Source organism: Sciurus carolinensis, chromosome 12 (genome assembly GCF_902686445.1).
Source record: "Sciurus carolinensis chromosome 12, mSciCar1.2, whole genome shotgun sequence".
Taxonomy (NCBI): domain Eukaryota; kingdom Metazoa; phylum Chordata; class Mammalia; order Rodentia; family Sciuridae; genus Sciurus; species Sciurus carolinensis.
In genome coordinates this window covers 29,780,161-29,798,037 of record NC_062224.1, presented here as the reverse complement: position 1 = coordinate 29,798,037, position 17,877 = coordinate 29,780,161, and the positions used below count along the sequence as shown (strand labels likewise).

At 37.5% G+C, this 17,877-nt stretch overlaps 1 protein-coding gene and 1 pseudogene across 1 annotated transcript; both read left to right on the top strand.

The window, feature by feature from the left end:
* The first annotated feature begins 386 nt into the window (after window positions 1-386).
* Window positions 387-3,273, top strand: LOC124961163 (N-lysine methyltransferase SMYD2-like; annotated as a pseudogene).
* Window positions 3,274-14,780: 11,507 nt separating this feature from the next.
* Window positions 14,781-15,807, top strand: LOC124961939 (3-hydroxyisobutyrate dehydrogenase, mitochondrial-like). The gene is given in 2 exon segments (XM_047520992.1): window positions 14,781-14,945; window positions 14,947-15,807. Coding segments are annotated over 2 exon segments (1,011 nt in total). The 3' UTR covers window positions 15,793-15,807.
* The last annotated feature ends 2,070 nt before the right edge of the window (window positions 15,808-17,877 follow it).

The following is a 17,877-nucleotide window of genomic DNA, read 5'->3' as shown; positions in this document are numbered from 1 at the left end:
ACATCAAACTTGTAACCCTTCTGCCTCAATATCCCAAGTAGCTGGGAATATACTTATGTGTCACCACACCTGTCTTCTGGCATTGTTTCTAATGACCAAAATACCCAAACATACAAAAACAACAAAAGAACAACAAAATAAAACCCTGATAAAACATCAACATCCATTAATAAAAAATTAAATAAATCATGGAACATAGTTACTATTTGATATGGTGCCACTTTTAAACAAATGAATGAAATCTGCATGTACAAGGGAGGGGCACAGTCTGTGTTATACAATCAAGTCAGGGAGCAAGATATCATTATGGGGTCATGGTATGCTCCTATTTGTGCAAAAGAGTAAAAGGATATATACACACACAGGTACACATGAATACAATGGAAGTTTATATAAAGATGCAGAATGATGTGGAAGATACACCAAGACAGCAGAATATACAAAACTGGCAACAAGTGCTTCCTTTGTGGGAATAAACTGGGATTGTGGAAGTAAGTACAGTATATCTTGAATTTCATGACTTTTTACATTTTTTCTTGTCACATACATGTTTATGTTGAAATGAAAATACATTTTCTATAGTTCACTTTTTTCTTTTGTTATTAAAATCTCTTATTTTTACAGACTGCATTTTGATTCATTGTACACAAATGGGGTACAACTTTTCATTTCTATGGTTGTACACAATGCCTATTCACACCATTCATGTAATCATACATATACATAGGGTAATGCTGTCTGTTTCATTCTACTATCTTTCTGTCCCCCACCCCCTCCCACCCCATTTTCCCCTACACCATCCAAAATTCCTTCATTCTTCTCTTCCCCCCATCATGTTTTATATTGACATGCACTTATCAGAGAAAGCACTCGGCCTCTGGATTTTGGGGCTTGGTCTACAGTTCATTTTAAAGAAGTAATGAAAAGAGGGATTTTCCCAGGTCCCAACACTAGGCAGACTTGTTTGGAAGAGAGCCAGGACGGTAGTCCAGGAGGCCAGGACTGACCTAAGAGCTCGTCAGCTGGTCCCTGCACACACTCAAATGCCTGCTAAGGCTCTTTTCCTTCAACAGCATCTTTCACAGCAGTCCCTACATTCATGTGCATTCACAATTAATGTCAGACTAAAATTGCTGATATTTTCCAATCTTTTCACATTTAGGTGTGATTGTTATAGTAACTGCATAAAAAGAATATAGAAGATTTCCTTCTTTTTCTGTGCTTTGGTGAATTCAAGTACCATTAACATTATGTCCTTTGAGAATTCTGAAGAATTTTCCTATGAAATCACCTGGGCCCAGTGCACTTTGTATGGGCATACTTCTTCAATAACTGTGTTCTATTAAAATTATGAATCTAAATTTTCTATTTTTACTAGGGTCAATTTTAGTACATTTCTTTTTTTATGATATGTAAATTTCATGTAAATTTCCAAGTGCTTTGGGTAGAGTATTGCAAATTAGTCTCCTTTTTTTTTTTTGCTAATGCATAAATATACTTTTATATTTGTTATTTTCTTTCTTTTATATTTTTCAATGTAATTTTTTTCTTTTTCTGTATCTATGAATGGAGCTAGTTCACTTATTTTCCTTTTTGGCATAACTTCTTAAAGCTAAATTCTGACATATAGTAAGTTTTTAAAATCACTTTTAAATATCCTATAATTCACTTTGTGGTTTTGTTGTTGTTTTTTGATCCGAGAGTTTTGATCCAAGAGTTTTTATGAAATTAGGCAGAGGCCCTTTTTAAAAAATCTGATGCTGTTCATGTTTCTGATTTATACTTGTCTCACTTGGTTCCTATCTCTTTTATCCCTGCCCTTTCGGTCCATATAAATATTTTGCACCTATCTGTATGTCACAGGAAACTATTTTTCGACATTTTGGAAAAACTTTTGTCTTTTTATTCAGTTTCTTTTCAATATTCTGTTAGATCTTTGTGCAATTGTCTATTTCTATTCAAAATTTAAAAATTACAAGTTACATTTTTTTTTCATTTCTTGTTTGATTTAATTTAATTCATATTGGAGTATTTTCTTACACTCTATAAGTTTCTCCATAAGTACTTCCATTAGCTGAAAATATTTGATTTAGACCCTGTGTCCTGGGTGTTAAGTGTATTTCTGCTCCTGATGGGGTGTGGATTTTCCCCACCACAGTCACGGGTGGCTCAGCCCCTGGGGCTGAGGTGACTGATTCCACAGTGCCCTTTTTTGTGGATCTAGTGAAATACAGTTTTTAAAAAAGGGTTAGGGGGCTGGGACTGGGGCTTAGTGGTAGAGCACTTGCCTGGCATGTGTGAGGCGCTGGGCTCAATCCTCATATTTAAAAAAATAAATATGTTGTGCCCATCTTCAAATTAAAAAAAAAAAATTTTTTTTAAAGAGGTCGGCGGGCCATCCCTTCCAGACGCGGGTGGCTTCCCACCCCGCCCCCCGCAGCTCAGGGTGACGTGTCTCCAATAACAGCTCGCGGGGAGCTGCACCCCGAGCGGCCACTATGAGGGCAGAGAGCCACGGCGGCCTGGAGCGGTTCTGCAGCCAGGGCAAGGGCGGGAGCTGCGGGCCCTGCAGCCCTTCCAGGTGGACTTGCCCTTCTTCTGCCCGCCCTACGCCTACGTGCTCACGGTCAAGGAGCTGAGCAACCACTGCGAGTACTACTTTGCCAGGAAAGAAGGATTGTCGAAATGTGGAAGATGCAAGCAGGCATTTTACTGCAGTGTGGAGTGTCAGAAAGAAGATTGGCCCATGCACAAGCTGGAGTGTTCTCCCATGGTTGTTTTTGGGGTAAACTGGAATCCTTCCGAGACTGTGAGGCTAACAGCAAGGATTCTGGCCAAACAGAAAATGCACCCAGAGAGAACGCCTTCAGAGAAATTGTTAGCTGTGAAGGAGTTTGAATCACATCTGGATAAGCTAGACAATGAGAAGGAGGATTTGATTCAGAGCGACTTTGCTACTCGCCATCAGTTCTACTCCAAGCACCTCGAATTCCCTGACCACAGCAGCCTCGGAGTGCTCTTTGCACAGGTTAACTGTAATGGCATCACAATTGAAGTTGAAGAGCTTTCTCATTTGGGATCTGCGATATTTCCTGATGTTGCATTAATGAATCATAGTTGTTGCCCCAATGTCATTGTGACCTACAAGGGAACCCTGGCGGAAGTAAGAGCCATACAGAAAATCAGTCCTGGAGAAGATTTACCAGTTATATTGACCTCCTGTACCTAACAGAAGACCGGAATAAACGGCTAAGAGATTCTTATTCTGCCTAAATGTGTTGTGAATAAGAGAATGCAATTGGTTTCAGGTCCTTTAAATTTATTTAGGTATGTGTTATGGCTGAAAATATGGTATACTTTGGCAAATGCACCATGTCCACTGGAAGAATGTGCATCCTACTGTTGTATGGAATATTCTAAAATCATTAAGTTGGTTGACTGCCTTGTTTGCCTTGTAGAGCATTCCTGACTTTATATCTATATTTTCTATCAAGAGATCTTAGTTCTGATAAGAGTGTTGAAAGCAGCAATTATATGGGTTTGTCTTTTTTCTTTGAATTCTAGGTATTTTGCTTTATATATGTTGAAGCTCTGTTATTGTATGCACATATTTAGGAATCTGATTTTTTTTTCTTTTGTTCTTCCATGTTGTGTGTGTGTGTGTTACTGGGGATTGAACCCAAGGCCTTATGCATACTAGGCAAGCGCTCTACCATGGAGTTACATTCCCAGACCTTAAAAAAAATTGGCACAGGCTCTTGCTAAGTTGCACAGGCTGGCACCAGACTTTCAATCATCCAACCTCACCCTCCCAAGTTTCTAGGATTATAGTTGTGTGCCACTAGGCCCAGTTAATCTTAAATTGTCTTAAATATGCAAACTCTTTACTATGCAATGTTCTTGCTCTTCTCCTGGGATGGATGGATGGATAGATGGATGGATGGATGGATGGATAGATAGATAATTTTTTTTTTTGGTACTGGGGATTAAACCCAGGGGTACTGTATCACTGAGAGCTACATCCCTAGAACTTTTTATTTTGTATTTTTACTATTTTTAATTTTATCACACCATTATAATTCTACATAGTATTGGGGTTCATTTTGACAAAATAATACATGTAAGGAATTTGATTTCAAACCCTATTCCCCAGCCCTTTCCCTTCCCTCCTCCTTCCCCCTATTTTCCCTCCTCTTCTCTATTGATATTCCTTTTACTCCTTTATTTATTTTTGTTTGGTATTTTCTACATGTACATACAGTTGAAATTCTTTTTGGTACATTGATATATGTATATAACATGATATTATTGAATTCATATTTCTTCCCCTTTCCCTTCTTTCCTCGCTCCCTCTTGTTCTTCTCCAATGATCAACCCTAAATCTTCATCTCTTTTTTTTTTACTTTTTTAAAATTTTGATTCATTGTACACAAAAGGGGTACAACTTTCTCTAGTTGTACATGAAATAGAGTCACACCATTTGCATAATCATACATGTACATAGGGTAATGACATTTGTCTCATTCTATTATTTTTCCTTCTCCCCACCCCTCATTTTCCTCTATACAATCCATCTGGCCTCCATTCTTGCCTCCCTCCCAACCCCCTTTAATATCTTCATGATAGCTTAACCCCTCCCCCACGACCTTCTTTCCCTTATTTTGCTCTAGTTTCCACATGTGAGAACATTGGACTCTTGATTTTCTGAATCTGGTTTATTTTACTTAGCATGAATTTCTACATTTCCTTCCATTACCTGCAAATGCCAATTATTTTATTCTTCATGGTTGAGTAAAACTCCATTGTATGGATATATACATACATAAATATATATACATATATCACCACATGATATCTGTATGTGTGTTTGTATATATAAATATATATATCACATTTTCTCAACCCATTTATTTGTTGATGGGCATTGGACATTCAGGTTGATTCCATCATTTGACTATTGTAAATTGTGTTGCTATAAACATTGACGTGGCTGTATGACTCTAATATGCTGATTTTTGTTCTTGTGGATAAACACCAAGGAGTGGGATAGCTGAGTCATATCAAGGTTTCATTCCTAGTGTTTGTTTGTTTTTGTTTGTTTGTTTGTTTGAAGAGTCTCCACACTGCTTGCATGATGGTTGTACTAATTTTTATTTTGTATTTTGAGATAGTGTCTCACTAAGTTGTTGAGACTGGTCTCAAACTTTCAATCCTCCTGCCTCAGCCTTCCAAGTCACTGGGATTACAGGTGTGCACCACTGCATCCAGCCTGTCTCTTATTTTTAAATCCTTGTTCTTTTATGATACTAATTATACCTACTCCCATTTGTTTCATTATTGCTTGTATGGGTTATCTTATCCCGTTCTTGTACCTTTTCTCTGTGATTTATACTTAAAATGTGTTCCTTGTTGACAGCATGTAGACAGATTTCACTTTGTAAGTCAGTCTAATCATCTTGCCCTTTAAAAAAATATATTTTCAGTTGTCAGTGGACCTTTATCTTACTTTATTTTTTTATATGTTTCTGAGAATCAAACCCAGTGCCTCATACATGCTAGGCAAGCACTCTACCACTGAGCTACAACCCCAGCCCTCATCTTTACCTTTTAAATGTGGTATTTGAATCTATCATGTCATTCTAATTACTAATATGGTTAGATTTAAGTCTACCATCTTATAATTTGTTTTCAACTTGTCCCATTTTTTTTGTTTTTTCTTTCACCTCTCTTTACTTACAGATTAGTTTTTAAAGCATTTCATTTACTCCATCATTGGTTTGTTAGCTATAGATCATTGTTTTTTTCCTTAGGTGTTTGTTTAGAATCCAAAACATGCATCTTTAGCTTATCTCAATCTATCTTCAAATTTTAATTTACCACTTCATTTTTAATAAAAGTACAAGAGGGAAAAGAATGTCACTCCATTCCCTATATTAAACTTTGTGCTACTTTCATAATACAAATTCTCACATATCATTTTTGTGTAGTCAATGGTGTTTTACAGTGACTTAAAAATTAGAAAAAAATTATTTTATATTTATTTACATGATTTTCTTTGTTCAAGTAGATTCATATTTCATCTGATTTTTTGTTCTGCCTAAAAAAATGTTCCTTTAATATTTAAGTGGAAGTCTGCTGCATTGAAATCTCTTGGTTTTTGTGTGTCTAAAAATGTCTTTAATTTTCCTGTTTGCAATATGGTCACTAGTTTATAGAACTCCAACTTGACAATTGTGCTCCCCCATATTGTCCTCTGGCCTACAGTTTCTAGCATGAAATCTGTGGTCATTCTTATATTTGCATCTCTATGTCTCTCTTCTGTGGCTGCTTATGGCTTTTTAATTTGTTTTCAGCAATTTGATTACTACCTGCCTTGATGTGTTTTTCACTGTTTATTCTGTTTGGGTTTCTTGAGCCCCTTGATGTGTGACTTTATAATTGTTGTCAAATTAGGAAATATTCAGCCATTATTTCTCCAAATGTCTTTCTATTTCTTTCTTCTCTAGTGTCCTGGGACTTCAGCTACACTTATGTCGAACTCAATGGTATCGTACTCACAGGACACTGTTTTTGTTGTTTTGCTTTTGTTTATTCATTTTTTTTTATTCATTGTACACAAAAAGTGTACAACCTTAATTTCTCTGGTTTTTGGTCATGTTTCCTCTGTGCTTAATTTTAGATAGTTTCATTTTAAATATGTTCCAAGTTTGCTGTCACTTCTTCTTCATGTCTAATCTGCTGTTAATTCCATCTGTGTGTGTGTGTGTGTGTGTGTGTGTTTAGTTTCAGAGATTGTATTTCATATCCCTGGAAGGTCCACACTTGGGTCTTTAAAAAAACATCTTCCTCTTCTCACTATGTTCATGGCTTCATTTACATTACTGAGCATATTTATAATAACTCTTTTAAGGTTCTAAATCCATCATTTGTTATTTCTTATCTGTTCTCATATTTGTCTCTCCTATGGCCCTGGCAACCTGTATTATAACATGGGGCTTTGTCTTGCAAATTCAAAGAATCATGGATACGGGGTGAGAGCAAAGGAACAAGATTTCTTAGAGAAGAGAAAGAAAGCAGAGCCCCCAAAGAGGGAGGAATCCCAACAAAGGAATGCCAGTGAGTGTCTGGATTTGTATTTGTGTGTGTGTGTGTGTGTGTGTGTGTGTGTGTGGTGCTGAGGACTGAATCCAGGGCCTTGTGCACATGAAGCAAGCACTTTACCAACTGAGCTATATCCCCAATCGAGTGACTGGGTTTTTTAGGGGTTTTTAAAGGCATATCCATTGGGCCAGCACAAGTGAATGATGAGGGATGCTAGCATGGACCAGTCAAGCTCTTTATTTAATTAGCCTATTAGAAGTACATACAGTTAATCAATTATTTGCATAATTAAGAGGACAAGTCCAACCTTGTGGTTTGGCATGTCTGTTGGGGAGAGGAAGCACTTCAGGTAAGGGTAGATTTTGTGGTCAGCCATTGCTAGGGGTAGGAGTAGAGGTAACTAAGGAAGAGCCTTAGTAGTTGAAGTTCAGTGGCAGTGACAGACAGGATGTTCCCCAGGCCCACTGTCTCCTTCTAGAATGGTATGGTCTTATTCCCTTGTTCTCTTCTCTAAGGTCTATCTCCTATGGGTGGTCTACCTTCCTGTCTCATTATGAGTCATAATGAGTTCCATTTTTTTTTTCCTTTGGCATATCTGGTGAGTGTGGATTAGATCCTAGGCATTGTGTGTTTTACTTTGTTGAGTGCTGGGTTTTGTTGTATTAGTGTAAGTTTATTAGACTTTATTCTAGCATAGTGTTATTTGGGTCAGCTTGATTCTTTTTTTAATTTTTTTTTTTTTTTTTTTTTTAGTTGTCAATGGACCTTTTATTTTATTTGTATGCAGTGCTGAGAATTGGACACAGTGACTTACACATGCTAGGCAAGTGCTCTACCACTGAGCTAAAAGCCCAGCTCCCATCTTGATTCTTAATTCTGGAAAGATTAATGTATGTATTCATCAGGAGATGACTTGTCAATGCTTTTTAACAGCAACGACCTTGGATGACACTAACATAGGCTCACCTAGAGTTATTTTTTCAACTTCATTTTCCTCGTACTACCATGATGATATAAATAAAATGCAAGCCTTTGGTTTAAAAATCTAAGGGCAGACTTACATAAGCCCCACTTCATCCAAAGGCAGGGCAAAACCAGAAAGTTCTGCTTTCTCCCTTTGTCATCAGGAGGATGCCTAAGTTTCCCTTACTATTTCTCCATGGAGGGTTTAGAACTTAAGAGTTTCCTGGTTTTATGTAAAGGACTCACTTCTGACTCTCAAATTTAAGGAATTTCAATGTCTTGTCTCCTAACTCGCTTGAAAGCTGGTGTTTGACTTTTCTGATAGAGGCAATGGCTGTCAGAATTGCCATTTCATTGGTACATACTCACCTCTAGAAATTTTCAGTTTCTTCTTATTTTATTCTTCTTCTAGATTCTCCCCTACTGTGAGCTAGACTACACATCTAATTGCATGTGTTTTTCATCTATCTATAATTTCTAGGTATTTGAAATTAGAAGGTATCTTTCAGATGTTTAGTCTTTTGTATCTTATGCTGATTTTCTTATCAGCAAATTCTAACCCTTTTGCTCACATACGTGGTCATTATTTGTTTCTTTGGAGGTGCTCCCATTGTGTGAATATAAGACACTTTAAACATCACAGTACCTCACTCATTATCGCTTGTACTTACTTGTGTTTTCCAATCCCCAGTGCTCTCTCTAAGAGTTGCTAGAAGAGAAAGTTGTCTTGAAGAACATTTTGTGAATGACATCAATGAGGAAGCTAAGGAAATTGCTCATGCTCTGCTGCTAATCATCCAGGATAAACCATTTGCATGTTTTGACCACAGGTATTTAAATGTTCTAAAAGACATCTGGGGAAATTTCTTCACAAGTCCATGAATGTTGTTCTTTCTGTCTTGTGAGATTCATACCTTTTGTACTGACTGAAGAGCATGTTATGTAATGATGACAATCACAACTCTCATAACTTTTCAGTTTGTATAATAATTATACCTTTTTCATTTGAGGCATAAAATCAGTACTCTAGCAACAACTTATATTCCATATATTTTAAAAATATAAATTATGTAAAAAAGTATGTTTCTGGAGTTAGATTGTATAATTCTGAGGTTAGGTTATAGATCCTGGGGTTCTGGCTACCTTTTAGTACCTTGGGTAAGTTTCTTAGGCCTCTGAATTGCTTTCCTCCTCTATAAAACTGAAATAATGATAGTCCCTTCTTCTGGGGATTACATGAATAGTGATCATAAATAACATGGTTTATAGAAAGGACTCAATAAGTTTTGGCTGCTATACAGTTTTTTTAATAAATATGGCAAAGCAAAAATTGAAAAATAAAAATTACTCATCATCCTACCCTCCAGATAACAATGCTTTAAAGTTTTAATGTAGTTCCTTAGTAAGTCTACATTAACAGGATAATGTAATTCTACATTCTACATGATGAGGTCCTGTTTTATATCTTTATCTGAATTTCATCACTTAATTGTTTCTGTGATCATCTTTCACAGCCCGTAAATCCTGATATTTTAATTGATCTTCTTTTGTGGAAATTATTTATTTCTCTTTCTTTTATAAGCAGTATTTCAATGAACACTCTGATAGAAAATTTAGTGTAAGTCTATTATCACTTTCTTAGGATAAATTCCCAATATTTAGGTTAAATGAGATGCATGTTGTTAAAGCTCTTGATATATGTTTCCTAATTACCTGTACTTCACACTCCATCAATTATGGACATGGGGCTGGGCTTGCTTTCTTTCATAAGACATGTAAATGTGCAATTTACAAATGAATAATGTGAATATTTGTTTACCAAATTTATTCTACTTATCTATAGCAGTTCACAAACTTTTTGGTTCCAGTAACCTTTTGTAATTTTAGAATGCATTGAGGACCTCAAATATCTTTTTTTTATGTGTTATATATCTGTAAATATCTACCACATTAGAAAATGCAACTGAGAAATTTTAAATGTATTTAATCACTAACTTATTTTAAAACAATACTAACAACCCACATGTTACTGACATAAACTATTTTATGAAAAAGAGTATATTTTTACCAAAAAAAATTTTTAATGAGATAAATGACATTGCTTTACACTTTTGCAAATCTGTTTACTGGCTAGCATAATAGAAGGCAGCTGGACTCTAATCTCTCTGCATTTACATTCTTGCAATATCCCATGTCATATAACTTTTGGAAAAATCCACTGTGCATTCCTGAAAACAGCTTTGACCTGCTTGGCCACCAGTTGGAATCTCAGAAATTCCCAGAGGTCCCCAGATCATTCTTTAAGAACTGCTGATATAACTGCCAAAGATCTAGTCATACACATCTTTGAAGAAGAAAAGGAAATTTAAATGAATTTCAAGCCTCTGGGTATGTTACTCAGCTTTCCCTTACTGTAACAAAGTACCTGAGATAATCAACATACAGGGAGACAAGGTTTACTTGGCTCATAGTTTTGAAGGTTTCAATCCACAATTTCTTAGTCCTGCTACTTTGTGCCTGTGGCAGAGCAAAATCACTGACCTCATCATCAGGGTGTTAAAGAGGGGAAGAGGAAGGGACTGGGATCCCACAATCCATTTTGGAGGCACTTTCTCAATAACCCAAAGACCTCCCTCTAGGCCCCACCTCTTAAAATTCTTCCCAATAATACCATGCTGGGGACCAAACCTTTAACACAAACTTTGGGGACATTCCAGATCCAAAATGTAGCACTGGGGACATTGATACTAGTGTCTTTGAAATATTCTTTATGTTGACACTAATCATTGAAAATATACCTTTATAAAATGGTTATTAATCAATTAACTTATACTTTTCTTTCATGATCATTGCTGTGCTTATAATACTTGTACCATCATAAGTCTTACTGAACAGTTATCATCATGTTTGTCTTTACACAAGTTAGTATGGGATCCTACATTGCTTTTATGACTTCCCTGCACCTAAAGGAAAAATATAATCTGGAGCCAGTACACTTGTTTATGTCAAGTATGACTACCCCCCATGTAAGTGATTTCATTTTCTTTGGAAAGAGGAGGAAGGGGAAGAAAATGGGGGCAAGAAAAATCAGGCTGTTGTTTTCCTTTCTGGCAACTTTGGTCTGACAAGGGAATGATGGCAGGTACACTATTTGCTATTGAAAATTCCTCAAATCCCTTTCAATGTCATACTCTCTCCATTTCTCTGAAGTGCACTTCATCGGTCCCTTGATAATCACCTGCACTGCTCCTGCCTCTGAACTCAGAGGCATCTGTGCTTTTTCTTTCTTTGGGTAGCTGGGAACTCAATCAATTTTCAGAAAAGTGATCAATCAGAACCAGGAAAGAATCCTTGAAAATTTGAAAGGGGACAGTGATGTCAAACTTCTGTAACTTTTAAACCTAGTTTAAACTGTGGTTCCTGCTACTCTTCCTCTTCCCCTTTTGGTCCCTCATCCTCTCCTCAGAATTCACGTCTGCAGGGATTCTGAGTCCAGAATGCCATTTTGGTGGCACTATAAGACTAAAATTACTAAGAACTTTCCTTTTCCTGCTTTCATAAAGAAAAATTTTCTCTTGAAGCCTTTAGATGAAGAATTCCATTTCCTCACCTTGATTTAAGGACTTGATTTTCAATAGAAAACTTTCAATTTATGAGCAGCTGTGTTTTACCCACATTGTCCTGTGTGTGTTGGTGTTTCCAGTCAAAGGCCCAGCCTCAAATTGCCAAACTTAATGAATTGTTGGAAGAACAAATGAGCTCTTACACCATAAAGTATGGAGGCACCCCAAGAAAATTATTGATGACCGAGAACTTTAACAACAATGTATTCCCAAACTGTTGGCAGATGTGCAGTTTGTTAGTAATTACAGGTAAGTAACTGAGACAACATTGTGTGTGGATATTTACAGAAAAACGTAGATTGGCAGTTCTCAGAGGGTGTGTATATGGAAAGGTAATGTTCAAAGAGTTGGTTTCCATTTCCTTTAGAGCCAACTGCGATATCTGTACTGGCTTAGAATGGAGACTAAGAACAGAAATTGGGTCTATAAAATGACCAGCACATCTTTTCTTTAAAATATATGTAAACATACAATAGGTTAGACGTGCATGTTGTATCATATAATGGATATTTATTGAATAAATGTCAAAGCATTTTTTGCAGGATCAGCAGGAATGGATCACTACCTATTGTGAAGTGTGGGGTAGACAGAGGTGAGCAATAGTTGGCTAAGCTTGCTTTATTGTGAATTTGTTCCAGAACTTCTTTAGCTTCAGGACATCTCTCTCCTTCCTTGTCTCAATGGGATGTCTGGATTAATGCTTGAGTCTTCTGATAGGATTGAAATCTTAAGACTCTGTCAATCTTCCCCCAACAACCTAAGCCTACAGATGGCTCCTCCTGGTCTATCATCCCCAAAGTCACCATTGTAGAACTGGCATTGGAGCCTAGTCACCCTTATATACCATCATGCATTTCTTCTATTTTACCTGGTGCTTGTTCTCTTGGTTTAAGTTCCTTGAAAGCAGGTGTTTGGGCCTACATTACTTTTATTTCAACCACAAAACCTGCAACAGGCATTGGACCACCATGGGCTGTGCTTGCTACCAGATGTTTATACAGATACCTACAAAAAGTGAATCAGAGAACTGAGAAAGGCCTTTCCATTTTCACATGTCTTTCCACTTGCTGTCTAAGTTCAGAATTTACTTCCTAGATATCCTCAGCCTATTCTTATCTCCTTTTCTATCCTAAGTATCTGTGATTCCCATAAGACTAAGCCGTCTTGTGTTTCTGGCTGAGCACAGAATCAAGATCAAAGAAATACCTGTCTCAGCTGGGCACAGTGATGCACACCTATTAATTCCAGTGACTCAGGAAGCTGAGGCAGGAGGATGGCAAGTTCAAAGTCAGCCTCAGCAATTTAGCAAGGCCCTGAGCAACTTAGCAAGACCCTGTCTCAAAATAAAAAATAAAAAGGGCTGGAAATGCAGCTCAATGATAAATTGCACCTCAGTTCAATCCCCAGTACCAAAAAACAAAACAAAAAATACCTGCCTCAGATAAAGCTACAGCAATCAAATTCACATGGTGCTAGCATAAAAACAGATGTAGTAACCAAGGAACAGAATTGAAAGCCCAGACGTAAACCTATGCACTTATGGTCCACAAAAATGCCAAATACAGAATAAGGAAAGGACACTCTTTTCTCTCTTTAATAAATGGTGTTGGCAAAACTGGATAGCCATATGCAAAAGAATGAAACTGGACATTTGCCTCACACTGTATACAAAGATCAACTCAAAAATATTCAAAACTAAACATGAGACCCAACAATGAAAACTTCCTGAAAGAAAACTTTCGGGGAAAACTCCGTGACATTGACCTGGACAGTGATTTTGTGGACATAACCCCAAAAGTACAGGAAACAAGCAAAGATTGACAAATGAGATTATACAAATCAAAAAGCTTCTCCACAGCAAAGGAAACAATCAATTGGGAGAAGAGAAGACCTATAGATTAGGAGAAAGTATCTGTAATCAGACACTAATAAGAGGTTAGTATCCAAAATGTATGAGGGACCCAAAGAGCCAATAGCAAGAAAACAATCTGATGTAAAAATGGGGCAAAGGACCTGATAGACATTTCTCAAAGATGTGCAAATGATGTAGGAAAAGGTGCTCAACATCACTAATCATCAGGGAAATGCAAATCAAAACCAAAATGAGATGCCACCTGATACCTGCCAGGATGATGATTATCCAAAACACAAAAGATATTAAGTGCAAAAAAAGAGGTGGAGAACAGGGAACACCTGCTCACTGTTGCCGTGATGTGAATTAGTACAGCCATTATGGAGAATGGGGATTCCTCAAAAAACAGAAATAGAATTACCATATTAGTTTCTTAGGAGAGATCTGCACTCCTGTGTTCATTGTTGCATTATCCACAAGGGCCAAATGTGGATCAGCCTAAGCCTACTTCAGCAAATAAAGAAAATGTATATATACACGGTGGTATAATATTCAGCCTTAAAAATAATGAAGTCTTGTCACTTATGACAGCATGGATGAGCCCTGAGGAAATTATTTAAGTGAAATAAACGAGACAGAGAAAGACAAACACTGCACATTCTCACTAATATGTGGAAACTAAAAATGTGAACCAATAGAAGTAGAGGGTGAAATGGTGGCTACCAGTTGCTGGATATTTGGGGAGGAATGGGGAGATGCTGGCTAGAGGGTACTAGTGTTCAGTTAAAGAGGAGGAATAAGTTTTTAAGACCTATTAGCATGATGACTACAGTTAATGACAACATAATATACATTTCAAGATCTCTAAGATAGATTTTAAATGTTCACATCATAAAAATTTTAAGTATGTCAAGTGATAGATGTGCAAATTAGCTGGACTTAATTGATCCATAATGAATACATGCATCAGAATGTCACCTTGTATACCACAATGAATACATGTATCGAAATGTCACCTTGTATACCATATACGTATATATGTATATAGATATATGTAAAATTACTAATTGCCAGTTAATTTTTTAAAATCATAAATAATCCACATTGCTATGAATATTCAAAGAAATAGCGTATACATAGGCTATCGCGCCAGCCCGCCGCGGGGTTGCGCACTCTCTCCGTCAGTGGCCCAGCTGGGAGGCGGTGGAGGTCACCGCGGGGAGACGGGGCGGGCGGGGAGCATGGCAACCTCCTTGTGGCTCCGAAGAGCCACCTCCGGCCTCCGGTACTGGAACCACAGGCAGCGGCCGGCAGCAGCCAGCCTTGCAGCGGTGTGTTCTAGGTCAATGGCTTCTAAGACTCCGGTTGGATTCATTGGACTGGGCAACATGGGGAATCCAATGGCAAAAAAATCTCATGAAACATGGTTATCCGCTCATTATTTATGATGTATTCCCTGATGCGTGCAAAGAGTTTCAAGAGGCAGGTGAACAGGTAGTGTCTTCCCCAGCAGATGTAGCTGAAAAGGCTGACAGAATTATTACAATGCTGCCTACCAGTATCAATGCTGTAGAAGCTTACTCTGGAGCAAATGGGATTCTAAAAAAAGTGAAGAAAGGCTCATTATTAATAGATTCCAGTACTATTGATCCTTCTGTTTCAAAGGAATTGGCCAAAGAAGTTGAGAAAATGGGAGCAGTTTTCATGAACGCCCCTGTTTCTGGTGGTGTGGGAGCTGCTCGGTCTGGGAACCTCACATTTATGGTAGGAGGAGTCGAAGAAGAATTTGCTGCTGCCCAAGAGTTGCTGGGTTGCATGGGCTCCAATGTGGTGTATTGTGGAGCTGTTGGAACTGGGCAGGCTGCAAAGATCTGCAACAACATGCTGTTAGCTATTAGTATGATTGGAACCGCTGAAGCTATGAATCTTGGAATCAGGTTAGGACTTGACCCAAAACTATTGGCTAAAATCCTAAATATGAGTTCAGGACGGTGTTGGTCAAGTGACACTTCTAATCCTGTACCAGGGGTGATGGATGGAGTTCCTTCGGCTAATAACTATCAGGGTGGATTTGGAACAACACTCATGGTTAAGGATCTGGGGTTGGCACAAGATTCTGCTACCAGCACAAAGAGCCCAATCCTTCTGAGCAATCTGGCTCATCAGATCTACAGGATTATGTGTGCAAAGGGCTATTCCACAAAAGACTTCTCAGCTGTTTTCCAGTTTCTACGAGAGGAAGAGAACTTCTGAATATGCCCTTTGGCCATGGACATTGTTGGGAACCAAACTATCTTGGAGCCACCACCTCCTAGCTCACTCCACAAGTAAATGGATTTAATCAAAGGTCATCTGTCTCTTTTGATTGTCTGTGTTAAGTAATCCCTAGGATTTACCACCCATTTTTAACTGCTTATTCTTTTTGTCTATTTAGCAAACATATTATCAGGAAAAAAAAATTTTTTTTTTCTGCCAGCCACTGATGGTCTCTGCTAACTAACTGAATTAATCTTTTTAAAATGTTTGATCCTAGAGTAACTTCTACTAAATTGTTGAATACTTTGAATGGGAAATTTACTTTGCAAAAAATAAAATATTGCCAAATATTTTGTTAATAGGATGAAACCCATCTTAAAGGAAAGAAAAGAAATCGAAGTGAGGAAAGGAGTTAGAGAAAGGAAGTATAGTGAATTACTACCTATGTCCCTCAGGAAGTTTGTCCTGTTAACCAAGTGCTGGTATTCTTGCATTCCTGAGGTTACTGGTTTATTCTCCAGGGAGTTGATAAAGCAAGAGGACTTGTTGCTGCATGTTTTATCATTTAGACTCTGTTACAGTATCTCAGTGTACCCCTCTTGTTACAACTCCTAGTACTCAGCAGATTTATTTCTATATTTTTTTGCTTCTGTATACATTCTTACTACATATTTTTGGACTTCACAGAATGATATCTTTAGACTGTTTCAGAGCCAATGATGATATTTGCTTTAGATAATTATTACATTATTCTAAATATAACCATATTATTTTGAATTCAAATAAATTTCTATGCTGATAATAAAAAAAAGAAATAGTATATACATAGTATATACATAGTCTTGTGTATGATAATTAGGCCTTGTACAATAGTCAAACACTAAGGTTTAACTGTTAAAGAGTCCCCTTACTACTATCAAGACCCTCTGCCTGTGTCTCACCAGCTATGAGATTCTGAGCACATTTCTTTAACATCTTATCTCATCTGTGCAAGCAAAGGGGAAAAAAGTAACTCATGTAACTAAACATAGGCCATTAGTTTGGGTTTGACATATAACTAAACACAGGCCATTTTTAAAAATGAAACATAGTTTTAAAAAACTCACTAGCATTCCATTTTTTTCACTCCAAATAAACCTCCCAAAGACCAAAAATAAAACACAAGTCAGTCCTAGGACTATTCCACTTCTAGAATAAAGAAAACCATCTTAACATTCTCACCCTCACTTGGGTGAATCACATTGCGGTAGTCAAGTCACCACGATTAGCCTTCTCCAGTTCCAAAAGGTCTCCCCAGACCCTGCTCTCAGGTTCTTCTGTTTCTCTCTTGCTTCTTCCCCTTTCTCAGTCTGTTGGGTCTTTACCCAGCCTCAGCTCTCAGCTTTTTCCAGTATAAATAAATTAGGCCCAGAGCGTCTCTCAGTCCTTCCCCATCACCTAACACCAATGCTCAGAGCCTGGTGTCCAGAGTGGAGATGTGTCAGTGGCACAGTTCCAAAGCTCTGACAGTCTCTTGCCTGACGCTCCTCTGAGATCCTGACTCTACACACGCTAGGCTGCTTTTGTCCCACATCTCTTGGATGATGTCTTTGCTAAACTTTTATTTCTCTTTGTTTCTGTGTGGATAATTTCTACTGGCTGTCTTCAAGTTCACTGTTTCCCTGGCTGTGAGTCCAAAGACAAGCCTCTCAAATAAATTCTTCTTTTCTGTGGCTGGTTATTTCTAGAAATTCTATTGGACTCTTTCTAAGAGTTTTCATCTCTAAAAAGACATTCCTCATTTGCATATGTACACTATCTACCTTTCCCACTAAGGTGACATATTTATCATAGATACTCTAGAGCTCCTGTTTGTTACGACATTTTGGTCTTATTCACACCTGATTCTTTTTTTTCTTTTTAGTTGTAGATGGACACATCTTTATTTATGTGATGCTGACAATCAAACCCAGGGCCTCACACATGCTAGGCAAGTTCTCTACCACTGAGCCACAGCCCCAGACCACACACCTGATTCTTTTGACTGTTTTATCTCTTAACAATCAATTGTTTATTTCTTGTGCATCTGAAAATTTTGTTGAA